At 37.4% G+C, this 12,986-nt stretch overlaps 5 protein-coding genes across 5 annotated transcripts; 3 read left to right on the top strand and 2 right to left on the bottom strand. All coding sequences in view use genetic code 12, as the record gives it.

Annotated features, from left to right (window-relative positions):
* Positions 1–410: 410 nt before the first annotated feature.
* On the top strand, positions 411–4,046 carry SMC3 (Structural maintenance of chromosomes protein 3; the record flags this gene model as incomplete). Its single annotated transcript, XM_001527245.2, has 1 exon — positions 411–4,046. The coding sequence occupies one exon, from the start codon at positions 411–413 to the stop codon at positions 4,044–4,046; it is 3,636 nt and encodes a 1,211-aa protein (XP_001527295.2).
* A 1,215-nt stretch (positions 4,047–5,261) lies between these two features.
* Positions 5,262–5,674, top strand: PVL30_002097 (uncharacterized protein; the record flags this gene model as incomplete). The annotated part of the gene is made up of 3 exons (XM_061119275.1): positions 5,262–5,264; positions 5,340–5,487; positions 5,649–5,674. 3 exons carry the CDS (start codon positions 5,262–5,264, stop codon positions 5,672–5,674), a joined length of 177 nt encoding a protein of 58 aa, XP_060975258.1.
* Positions 5,675–6,343: 669 nt separating this feature from the next.
* On the bottom strand, positions 6,344–7,123 carry PVL30_002098 (uncharacterized protein; the record flags this gene model as incomplete). The annotated part of the gene is made up of 1 exon (XM_001527246.1): positions 6,344–7,123. One exon carries the CDS (start codon positions 7,121–7,123, stop codon positions 6,344–6,346), a length of 780 nt encoding a protein of 259 aa, XP_001527296.1.
* A 1,458-nt stretch (positions 7,124–8,581) lies between these two features.
* On the top strand, positions 8,582–10,942 carry cdc17 (ATP-dependent DNA ligase Cdc17; the record flags this gene model as incomplete). Its single annotated transcript, XM_001527247.2, has 1 exon — positions 8,582–10,942. One exon carries the CDS (start codon positions 8,582–8,584, stop codon positions 10,940–10,942), a length of 2,361 nt encoding a protein of 786 aa, XP_001527297.2.
* A 162-nt stretch (positions 10,943–11,104) lies between these two features.
* ARP9 (Actin-like protein arp9 (SWI/SNF complex component arp9)) lies at positions 11,105–12,631 on the bottom strand (the record flags this gene model as incomplete). Its single annotated transcript, XM_001527248.2, has 1 exon — positions 11,105–12,631. The coding sequence occupies one exon, from the start codon at positions 12,629–12,631 to the stop codon at positions 11,105–11,107; it is 1,527 nt and encodes a 508-aa protein (XP_001527298.2).
* Between the last annotated feature and the right edge of the window lie 355 nt (positions 12,632–12,986).

Genomic DNA, 12,986 nt, shown 5'->3' on the forward strand with positions numbered 1-12,986 from the left:
AGACCCCAATATAGCTACAAATAAGTTCATACTGGTTACAAAGAATTGGGACCAACCTATTGGAATGTTTTATCAAAATCCAATACACTCTGTTGCCTTTTTATTTTTTTTCTGTACAAATAATGTTCTTGTACGTATATATCTATATATATATATGTGAATTAGCGCATCTATGTAATTACCTAAGAGCTCTACTTCACGCAATTAGTACACTTTGCGCGACGCGTCTGTTGTATTCTTCGAGAAAAATGATACATACACATACATCGAATCTTGAACCAAAATAATAGACCCTCCCGTACGCATCTTATAATCATTTTTATTGAAATTTCCACTTATAGTTTGCTATTCCTACTCCTCGTCCCTTCCTCGCCTTTTCACCTCCTCTTCAATATAGACTAGCAACTAAGATGCATATAAAGAAGATCAAGATTCAAGGTTTCAAAACTTACAAGAATGAAACAATTGTCAACCAGTTAAGTCCTCACTGCAATGCCGTTGTGGGAAGGAATGGTTCAGGGAAATCAAACTTCTTTGCCGCGATAAGATTTGTTCTTAGTGATGCATATACGCACATGACTAGGGAAGAAAGACAATCACTTATTCATGATGGATCTGGAACCATAATGTCAGCTTATGTTGAAGTTGTTTTCGACAACACGGATAAAAGGTTCCCTATTGGTAAAGACGAGATCTCGATTCGACGTACAATCGGATTGAAAAAAGATGATTATTCTTTGGATGGTAAATCAGCCACAAGATCGGATGTGATGCATTTACTAGAAAGTGCCGGCTTTTCTCGATCAAACCCTTACTATATTGTACCTCAAGGTAGAATCACGAGCCTCACAAATTCCAAAGACCATGAGCGATTACTGTTACTAAAAGAAGTTAGCGGTGCCAATGTATTTGAAAACAAACTTAAGGAGTCCATGAAAGAAATGGCACAATCAGAAATGAAATGTCAACGTATTGACGAAGCTTTGCAAAATATTCAGGAACGAATCAACGATTTACAAATTGAAAGTGCTGACTTGAAGGATTTCCAACATTTGGAAAAGCAAAAAAAAATTCTCGAGTTTAATATATTCGATCGAGAGATTAATGAATTAAATGAATCGATTGAGGAGTTGAGCAGTAGGCATGAACAGTTGTTGGCGGAGTCTCATAATGACTTAAGCACGATGGAGAAGAGAGAAAAGCTTTGTGTTAATTTACAAAATGCAATCAAGGATTTAAATGTTAACTTGAAAGTTGTTACTGCAGAGAAAGAAGAAGCTTTTATGGAGCATGATAGTTTGCTCAAGTTGTTTGCAACAAAGGAAGTTGCTTTAAACGAGTTGCGCAACAGTCTTGAAGGTTCAGGAGAGACTCTTGATGGTTTGGAGAAACAAATGCGTGAGCTTGAAATGGCTCTTTGTGAAGCTGGTGATGCCGTTAAAAAACATGAACCCCATTTGAACAAATTACAAGACCAGGAGAAAATACTAAAGTCCCAACTACAGGAGTTGATTGCAGAGCAAAGGGCCTTATATTCTAAACAATTTCGATTCCAAAAACACGCGACAAAGGAGCAGCGTGACACGTGGCTTTCTAAAGAGATATCTAGGTTGCGAAAAGAATCCAAGTTGAAAGAGCAAGAAATCAAGGAGATTTCGGCACTGCTTCTGAATTTCGAAAATGAAGACAACAAGATAAGCGGCAAGATATCTGAAGCAGAGAAGTTTAGCACAGAGTATGCAGATGAGATTTCAACTTTGAAGCTTGCAAACACGGAATTGAAAACCAAAATCACCGAATGTGTTGATTCTCGGAAACATTTGTGGAGAGAAGAGATTAAACTTCGAAGTGTTAAGGACTCTTTGACCAATGACCTTATAAACACGACAAACTCGTTAAACCAAACAATGGCTCCATCAGTAGCGCAAGGTTTATCAGCAGTAACCAAAGCTGCGCAAAGACTCGACCTTGAATCTAACATTTATGGAACAGTTGCTGAGCTATTTAGCATTAACGAGAAATACAAAGTAGCCGCTGAGGCCATTGCTGGGACTTCGCTTTTTCATGTTGTTGTTGATACGGATGCAACAGCGGCCACACTCATTGAAGAGCTTAACAGAAACAAATCGGGTCGGATCACCTTTATTCCATTGAACCGAATCGAACCATTGAATATACAATATCCCGATTCACAAGAGAATCAGTGTATACCACTTATCAGCAAAATCAAATGCAATGATGAGAACGTTGGAAAGGCAATGCAACAAATATTTGGTAAGGCTTTGGTGGTGAAGGATTTGCAAAGAGGTTCCGAGCTTTCACGAAAATTTAAGTTGACATGTATAACTCTAGATGGTGACCGGGCTGATGTGAAGGGTGCCATTTCAGGAGGGTATCGTGACTATAAAGTTTCAAGAATTGACGCATTGAAATTGCAAAGGATAGCCAAGGCTGAATTGAAGAAAACAGAGGTTGAATTAGAAAAAGTTGTGGAAAAGATTAATCAATGCAATCAAACAATCACATCTGTCAACAATGAGTTGCAACTTAATACACGAGATCTTGATAAACTTTTGGAGTCAATCGAGCAACTGAAACAGGATCTAGTGCAGGCCACGACGAGGAGACTGCAATTACAAGAGTCCATTTTTGCATCAAGAGCCAATTTGGTCTCGTTACAATCAGCACGAGATGCAATAATCTCCAAGATCAAGCATCACGAGCAAGAGCTCGATTCAGATTTTAGCCGCACCTTATCTGACAACGAAGCTGAAAAACTTCAGAAATTGAACTCAGAGATTGCTGCTGTGGAGCTGCAAATGGACCAAATACTGGCTACAATTACCGTTGAGGAAAATGAACACAATGAGTTGGATAATACAAGGCAAAGATTGGTTAATCAATGCAATATGTTAGCTCAACAGATTCGTACATTTGGTGATAAAAAGGTCAATGTTCAAGCATTGGAGGAACTTGAAAGCGAATGCAATCTGTTGAAATACAAGCTTGCAAAAGTACTGCTGCGTAGTGAAGAGTTGGTGGTGGTTCACAAGAAAATCTCGGATGAAATTGCTCAAAACGAAGAGGCATTGTCTAAAGCCAATAAACAGCAGCTAACATCCATGACAAGTTTTGAAACGTATCAAAAGGAGAGTTCAAGAATTGTAAATCAAAAACTTATCAAAGAGCAGACCAAGGCGGAAATCAATAATAGCATTAAAAATTTGGGCATTATTCCTCAATTTGGCTCTGACGATTTTGCGGGATTAACAACAGACGAAATGGCTCACCAATTAAAGAAAGTCAATGAGGATTTGGTTAAATATTCCCACATCAACAGGAAAGCCTTGGAACAGTATAATCAGTTTACAAAGCAGCAAGAAGATTTGAGGTCCAGAAGAGAGGATCTTGATGTGTCGAAACAGTCTATTGAAGATTTAATCAAGAATTTGCAAAAGCAAAAGAAGGATGCTATTATGAATAGTTTTAAGCAAGTTGCTGAGGCTTTTCATAATGTGTTTGAACAATTGGTGCCACAGGGTATTGGCTATTTGACATTGCAAAGAAAACCGTCGTTGTCGTCTGAGTCCCAACTGCAGAATCAAGAGCACCAAACACAAGATGTCGATTTTGATGAAGCAAGTGATTATCAAGATTCGATAGACAACTATACTGGTGTTGCCATCTCGGTTTCTTTTAATTCCAAAGACGATGAGCAACAAAAAATTGAGCAGTTGTCTGGAGGCCAGAAATCATTATGTGCAATCGCCCTTATATTTGCCATTCAGCATTGTGACCCAGCACCATTTTACTTGTTTGATGAGATTGATAGCAATTTGGATACACAGTATCGTACATCTGTTGCCGCGTTGATCAAGTCATTAAGCTCACAAGCACAATTTATTTGTACAACGTTCCGTCCAGAGTTACTATCCCTCGCGGCTGATAAGTTTTACGGAGTAGTGTTTACTAACAAAGTTAGTAATATCCTTGAAATTGATAAAGAAGAGGCTATGAATTTCGTAGAGGGGCATTCTAGTACATGAAATAAAAGATGGGAAAATAAACTACAAGAACAAAATGGATATATTTAGCCAATTATTAGAGTAGTTTAGTCGCGTTTAATTGGATAATAGTCTTGATCAAAAGTAGAACATGAACATGTAAATGAAAATGAAAATGAAAATGAACATGAAAATGAATTTGAATTTGAATTTGAAGGTAGATATATATAAATTAAAAAAATAAAGCAGTTTCTGTCAGACATGGTCATACATATTTTGGCAGTTTCTATAGTTTGCAAAGCTTTTCGATGGATTCATGCCCCCCCCCTTCCTCCCCATCAACGTAATATGGAGCGAATATCACAAGTCAAGCTAGAAGGATGTGAAAATTGTCAAGCCGATTTCAGTTTCATTTCCAATTCCTACTAAAATGAGAAAAGTATGAGTTGTTCTCAACTTTCAGTTCTCCCTCATGGTGCGTTAGGTGGCTTAGAAACTTGCGCCTTTTCTATTTTTATAACCAAACCAAAAAATTACCAAAACCAGCAAAATAAAATCGATAGACTAATATGGAATCAATAGAGTTCACTATATCCGAGATTCATTTATTTAAAAAAGCGAACAATAAATAAATGAAAAAGATCAAAAGAAGAAGGAGAAGGAGAAGAAAAAGGAGAAGAAAACCCAGAAAATGGTGGAGTTTTATTTATACATTTGTTTTTCAATGTTTTGGATGCAACATTCAATATATCATGCAAAGGAAGGATTATTTACTTCTAGCCTTCCTTTATTAACTTTGTTGAAATGACAAGTTGAACCAAACATGACCACAACCTAACACTGACACAAGGCTGTGCTGAAGCTCAAAAATATTTATTGTGTTTCTTGTGACTGAATATTTCACTTCCCTCTTCTCTCTCTCTCTCTCTCTCTCTCTTGATCCTGTTTTTGTGTAACATCTGATGTCATTTTTGTTGTTGTTTTTTTTTTTAATATTTTTTTTTAAGCTTTTGTTGGTGCCCACCCAGTTGAAAATTTCCGCACATTGTAATTTCCATTCCAAAACAGAAACTTGACGGGTTATTTTTTTTTTATTATTATTTTTGGATTTACAACAGACCAGATTTATAAAAACTACAAGAACATATCTACACTTTTATATACTTTTTGTTATTTGTCTTTCTTTTTTGTTATTTTTTTTTTTTTGAATATTTAGCTCCCTAAGACTAGTCACTTATAGCCTATCAGAAATAAATAATGGTATGTTCTTGTTAATGATATTCAACGTTCACTTTTGACGTCTCGAGAAATTGCTAACAAGTGTGATAATTATAGTCTAATTACTACCAACAAGGACCTCCACAGGGGTACGGTCAAGGACCACCACAAGGAGGCTACTATCAACAAGGACCACCACAAGGAGGTTATTATCAACAGCAGCAACCCATGTACGTTCAACAACAACCACAAAGAGGTGGTGGTGGTGGGTGTTGTTCATCATTCTGTGGAATGGTATGTTAATCACAAGTTCGAAAAAAGACAACGAAAAGAAACGAACAGAACAGGAAAGATTGAAAAGAAAAGAAAAGAACAGAAAAGAACAGGAAAAAAGAAGAAGAAAAAAGAATAACTGGCACCAATCAGTGGTGAAAAACACTACGGCATTGTAAAGCGTGAATACTTCACCAATTGGACAAATTCAAAGAGGAGCTGATGCAGTTTTTATCATTGCAGCTACTGCTACTTCCACTATTGCCATTACTATTGCACAGCTCACAGAAATGAAATATTAAAAAAACAGTTATTTTATTTTCTGTTTCTGTTCTTTCTTCTTGTTTTTTTTTTCGTTTTCATTTCATTTCATTTCACATTTCTTTTCTTTACTTTACTTTACTTTACTTCACTTCACTACTCCCTGCTTTATATAACAATAATGATACTAACTCAACCACTTTTTTTATAGTGTGCTGCTATTATTTGTTGTTGCTGCGCCGAAGACTGTGCTGAGGCTTTATGTATGTAAACTAAGCTGTGCTAAACCTAGTTTAACATTGGGCAGGAACAAGGCAAAAAGAAATATAGATGCTAATCAGAATAAAGGTACTTTTTTTTTCCTTTTTTGTTTGAAGAGGGTGTTTTCTAATACACTTGTAGAATTACTCTCTTATACATATTCATTCCTATTAACAAAATAAAATAAAAAATAAGAAAAAAGGGAGAATAAGAAATAGCTAAACTGGGGGGGGGGGGGGGGGGAGGGGGCATAGAAATACTAGGATACAAGGAAATAGATGTGCAAAAGTAAATATTTTAACTGTTGTCTCATCACCATTTTCCATCTAAGGTGCGGTAAATCCACCGTTGGCAAAGATGTTTTGACCGGTGATGAATCTACCTTCAGTGACCAAGAATCTAATGATTGGAACAATGTCAGAGACTTGTGTCAATCTATGGTGCAAACCCACAGTCTTGAAATACTCGACAGCTTCCTTGGGCTCAGAATTGATCAAGAATGATGTCTCCATTGGACCTGGCGACACGCAATTTGAAGTGATACCTCTAGAGTGCAATTCTTTTGAAGCAGCCTTGGAATAGAACTCAACACCAGCCTTGGTACCTTGGTAACCACCATAGTATTCAGTGTAGGCAGCCAACAAAGATGTGGTCAAGTTAACAATCCTTCCATTGTCATTCAAGTTCAAACCAGCTTCCTTGATGAAGAAAAAGGCGACTTTGTTGTTGTTCAAGTCCAATGATTCAAATTCGGCCTCGGTAAATTCAGTGATTGGTTTCTTGATTACTTGGCCAACATTGTTGATAGCTATATCAATTCCTTTAGGAAATGCAGACTTTGCAGCGGCAAACAATTTGGTCAAGTCGTCAGCTTTTTCCAAAGCTGCTTGGTATGTCTCAACTTTAATATCGGGGTATTCTTTGGCCAATTCAACTTGGAACTTCTTAGCTTGCTCAGGGTCCGACCTGTAGTGTAAAAATAAGTTGGCGCCCAATCTTGCCAATTCCTTGGCAGTTTCACCACCCAAGTTTTTGGTACCACCAGTAATAAGAGCAACTTGGCCTTTGATTTGATGTTGTGGAGCTAAAAAAGATGAAGCAGACATTTTGGTTTAGTATTGATTTTTGTTTTCTTTTAATATCCTTATATGTTAATACCTTAGTATTTGTATGTGCTAATTGACTAGTTACTTATTAAGATTGAATTGCAGTTGATTGCTAAAGTTGATGTTAGTGAACCAGAGAAAAGAGTTTTCCTCAATATGTCAAGAATCAAGGGGCCAGTGACTACAGTATTTATACTATTCTGACAAGGGTAGAAAGGTTGTGGGGGAAAACAAAAAAAAAAAGGAAAAACAAAAACAAAAGCAAAAAGCAAAAAGCAAAAGTTCAAATTCGGGTCATTAACATCTACAACAATAAAGCATGTTCCACAGTTTTGTTTGTATAAGTTAAAGAGAAGGCGATAGAAAAGGCAAGGGAGAAATAAAACTGGAAAGTCCGATGTTTTGTATAGTATAAGAGATTCTCCAATGCTGCATGGAGTTAAGTCCCAATCGGGTAATTGCGCAATTTCAGGATTTCACCAGCACAGTCCAGCCTACACAGGTTTTACAATTTACTGAATAAAACATCGAAAGAGTACCAAAAAAATAAAAGAAATCCCGCTATCCTTCTTACTTAAATAGTGACATCAGTACAAAATTTGCTTTGTTTCTTCCCATTGTCTCTCATTCACTATTCAGTTGTTTTTCTTTTTTTTTTTTTTGTATTTTGTATTTTGCTTGTTTGTAAATTATGTTGTGTTTGCTGAATAAGTTTATCTTTTCCCTCAAAATGGAGTAGTCTTGAGTGTTGAAAGTGCAAGAGCATTCACTGGAGTAGCCCACAATCGGATGACAAGAGAGGAACAGAGAGAAAGAGAGAAAGAAAGAAAGAAAAACAAAAAGAATACCGACAACGGTGCAAAATATGGCATCTGGTAATTGGTGCAAAATATGGCATCTGGCAATTGGTGCAAATATACGTCATCATAATTAAATATATTAAACTATTGTATTTTCGTTCGTTTAAAGCGGGTTTTGGCTTGTTATCGTTGCATTCATTTTAATCCTAACTCAAATACAGACTAACTTGTTCTTATTGTCTTGGTTGATATAGTTTCAGGTCTTTTTAAATAGCTCCTTCTTAAATCCAAGCAATGCACTCTAACTCTCGGGGTATATACATATCTATATATCTATATATCTATACATATATATTGTATTCTTCAAAATCGTTATTACGAAAATAAAAAAGAAAAAACAGAACTTGTGTTGAACCATCGAACAGAGTCAAGGGTGGTACCTGGATTTCATAACTCTTATGTTCATGTTGAATAAGTAATGCGACACTCCTGGTGTAAGCGCGTCTCATTGCATTTCCAGTCGTTTTGTTTTCCCTGGAAAATTATCAAAGATGGCGATTAAACACGCGTTTGCTTTGGGCAATTGCGCCAAAAAAAAAAAAAAAGAAAGAGGTGTTCCTAGCTTCTTGTCCATTGAGCATCTCTTTCTCCAAAGCTTATGCACCTGCTCAGGAGGAACTTGATAAAAACTGAGAAACTTGTAAAGCTCAAATGTTTAGGGTGTTTGAAGAATACAACCATGGCACAGCAGCAAACTTTAGGACGATTTTTTGGCTCGAGTGCATCGATACAAGCCTCAAAACCGAAAGCAAAAGCAAAAGCAGAAAAAACCACTACATCGCCCACTAAATCAGCACCAATCAAACTCACAAAGAGAGCCAATTCCTTGGACAAGAATGGTGATGTTACCTCCAGTCTATCGGCCAAGAAACGAAAAGTGACTGAAAGTAATCAGGATTATGAGGATGCAAACTTGTCGCTTAACAATGACCGTTCCAGTCAAGAAAATAATTCGGAAGAGATGGACAGTGAAATGACTACAGAAAACAATGAAAAGGAAAAAGAAGAAGCAAAGTCTTTGATTAAGTTGAGTGAGGAACAACAAAAGAATAAAACTCAAGGATCCGAGAATCAAAAATCACTTGCAACAGCAAAGATCCCATACTCTTTATTAACGGACATTTTTGAGTCTATCGAACACGAATCATCTAGGTTGAAAATCACCGCGATTATATCGCAGTTCTTTCTTGAGATTTTGCAGCAGCAGCAGCAAGAAGGAGATGTTTCCAAATTGGTCAAAATTGTTTATCTATTCATCAACAGGTTGGGTCCAGACTATGAACCTGATTTAGAATTGGGCCTTGGAGAAACCTTGTTGATTAAAGCCATTAGTGAGTGTTACGGCAGAACCCCAACAAAAATCAAACAAGACTACAAGGAGGTTGGAGATTTGGGTCTAGTGGCACAGAAATCTAGATCTGGTCAACCAACGATGTTCAAATCTGCAGATTTGGATGTGGACACAGTATTTGAAAACTTGACCAAGATCGCCAAGTCTACCGGAAAAGATTCGCAACTGAAAAAGATTGGAATCATCAACAAGATGTTGACTGCGTGTCAATTAAAGCACAATGAAGCCAAATTTCTCATCCGCTCATTGGAAGGTAAACTAAGGATTGGGTTGGCCGAGAAAACTGTGCTCGTTGGATTAGCGCAAGCATTTGTTAATTTTGAAGCTTGGAAAAACAATGGAAACAATAAAAGAATTGACCCTGCAAAACTTGTAGAGGCCGAAGATACTATGCGTGAGGCATTTACACGGATCCCAAATTACCAGGTACTTATCGAAAACGCATACAAGTACGGCATTTTTAATTTACTTGACCATAGTCAGCTTACCCCGGGCATACCATTGAAACCTATGTTGGCAAAACCAACAAAATCAATGAGTGAAGTTTTAGATAGATTTCAAGATGAAAAGTTCACTTGTGAATACAAGTATGACGGAGAAAGGGCTCAAGTGCATTTGTCTTCTGATGGCCAAGTACGGATCTATTCGAGAAACTCAGAGGACATGTCGCAGAGGTATCCTGATTTAATTTCAATTATCAAAGAGTTTAGCAAAACTCAAGAACATACCTCAATGATTTTGGATTGCGAGGCTGTTGCTTGGGATAGAGTTCAGAAAAAGATTTTGCCATTCCAAGTCTTATCTACAAGAAAGAGGAAAGATGTGAATGAGAAAGACATTACCGTTTTCATCTGCTTATTTGCATTTGATATCTTGTATTACAACAACACATCATTAATCACAAAGTCTCTCAAAGAGAGACGCGAAATTATGTTTAAGCATTTGACTCCTATCGAAGGTAAGTTTCAGTTTGCAACATCAAAGGACTCTACCTCACTAGAGGTTTTGCAACAATTCTTAGATCAAAGTGTCAAAGACTCGTGTGAAGGTTTGATGGTGAAGATGCTAGAGGGTACTGAATCATATTATGAACCCTCAAAAAGATCTAGAAACTGGTTAAAGTTGAAGAAAGATTACCTCGAGGGTGTTGGAGACTCCTTGGATCTTGTGGTTATTGGTGCATATAGTGGGCGTGGTAAACGAACAGGAACATATGGTGGGTTTTTGTTGGCTTCATACAACCAAGATACTGGGGATTTGGAGACAACATGTAAAATAGGTACAGGGTTCAGCGAGGAGGACTTGGCAAAACTATATGAGAGATTACACCCCACCGAGATCCCCAAGGCAAAGGAATACTTTGTTTATGACAAGACAAATTCAAATGCCGTGCCGGATGTATGGTTTGAGCCTAGTGTACTATTTGAAGTTTTAACTGCTGATTTGTCGTTAAGTCCTATATACAAGGCAGCGCATAGTGAATATGGTAAGGGAATATCATTGAGGTTTCCTAGATTCTTACGTCTTCGTGACGACAAAGATATAGAAGATGCAACCAGCTCTACCCAGGTGAGTGAATTTTACCAGCGTCAAGCCCACCTCCTGTAACAAGCACGAATAGTAGACTACAATGAAAATTGGAATATACATATAAAGAGTAGAAATAATTATAATAATAATTTATGTTAATGTTACATCAGTTGTCAATTTACCAGTTTATCTTTTTGTATGATTGGTTGTATCTTTTTTTTTTTTTTTGCTCCCTTATTTCTAGATAGTCACATCCCAAATGCTTTGAGGTCCTCTTTCTTCATACATATCGCTTCCTACAAACAACTCTTTGTTATGATGATGCGATCCGCCCGAAAATATCTGTTTTGCGTAAATTTCGCCGCCAAGAAAATAAACATCTTGCCATGAGCCTCCTAGCGCTTTTGGCTTCTTCCATTCTGGGAAATAATCAGGGAACTTGGCCAAGCTGATATTATTGGGCACTTGGCTTAGCGACAGCAGCAGGTGTGCATTGTTTGCGTCATCTACAAAGTCATCAGACTGCTGGTATCTTGCTATAGCGGCATTCACTGCCGCGTCTGTATTGCCATTCTGTTTCTCTGTTGGCGGTTCCGTCACCAAATAGTCCTGCATAAGTTTTGTGATCACCTGCAGTTTGAAGCCTGGGATTTGGAATACCGAGCCAACGAGAATGATATTGTCATAACAATCTTGCCTTCTATCCAAATCGTCAATCCCGAGAAGGGTGTCATAAATACCCTTGGTAACTATATCGACTAATTTTGATGTGCTTACAAACCTTTCTTTCCCAACAGTGATTTTCTCCTTTGTGCGCGAGTCTATGAAATAGTTGTTTTCCAAGTCTCGGTTGTTTTTGATGTTTGCATCATCGGCTTCCTCAGCACCATCGGTGTTAACAACGGTCTTTGCAACGTCAAATTCTTCGTCGTCTTTGCCATCCGTGGTTTTATCTATTCTCTTATTGTGAAAGGTTTCTTGGCCCTCGTGTAAGAACTCGAAAACTCCACTGTGAAGTAAATCCTTGATTTGAAAAGTGCTCAAATCTTCTCGATTGCTCGTTTGTTTAAACTCTTCAATGATGATATTCTCGCCCGCGTCCTTGATGTATAGTCCAGAAAACCTGATCGCTTGGTAACCAATAACTGGAACTATTTGAGTGTTGTTCTCGCTAACGTGGACCACAGTTGTATTCACGGTTCCTCCTCCAATACTAAATGTTGCAGCAAGACTGAGATCCACGACATTAAACGCTGTGATTTCCAATTTTTCAAACACGTATTTTGTGATATACTCCACTTGTCGTTTAGACCAAGTGAGACTAGGAGCTATAAGCAACATGGGGATCTGGTTGATAGTCAATATTGGGTGCTGTTTAATTACGCTGGATAAGATGATTCGGAGCAATGCGTTAAATGCGTCAAGATCAACTATTTTGGAATCCCGAATCGGCCAAATCTCCTTCCGTGTGGAGTTAATAGAAGAAGTAGCGTTGGTGTCAGTGTTGGAATTAACATTAGCACTGGCACTGGCATTGGCACTGGCATTGGCACTGGCACTGGCACTGGTGTCAGCATCAGTACTAGTATTTGCATTATCTTCTGAAACTTTAGTGGAAAAGTATTCATTCGATGTTTGGTCTTGGTAAACAACGGTGGGGATTCTGAATTGTGGTGGAGACAAGGTATCTTTCAATCCAAATGAAAAGTAGGTAGACTCGCTACCGGGGCTTATTATTAAGAAATTGTCTTCTTTGTACAATGGCATTTTAGTAGACAACTACTGTTATTGTTGTTTTTATTGTTGTTGTTGTTGTTGTTGTAATTGTAGTTGATGATGCTCTTGTTGTTGATAGATTCAAAGAGAATTTAGCTGTTGAAATATGCGACTGTTTGTATACACATTTTCCTTTTTCTTTTTTAATTTTCTTTTCCATTTGAAAGATTTATTGCAACTGCGACAATATATAGAAAGAAAGAGAGAGAGAGAGATAAAAAAAAAATACACGACATTCACTCTGCTGCGACATACAGTATGTGAAACCTTTTCCAATGCTCAAACTTGGATTATACGACTTTAGAGTAAATGATTGCAAATAGAAAAGTGAAAAATGAAAAACAAA

Source organism: Lodderomyces elongisporus, chromosome 2, assembly GCF_030384665.1.
Source record: "Lodderomyces elongisporus chromosome 2, complete sequence".
Lineage (NCBI taxonomy): Eukaryota > Fungi > Ascomycota > Pichiomycetes > Serinales > Debaryomycetaceae > Lodderomyces > Lodderomyces elongisporus.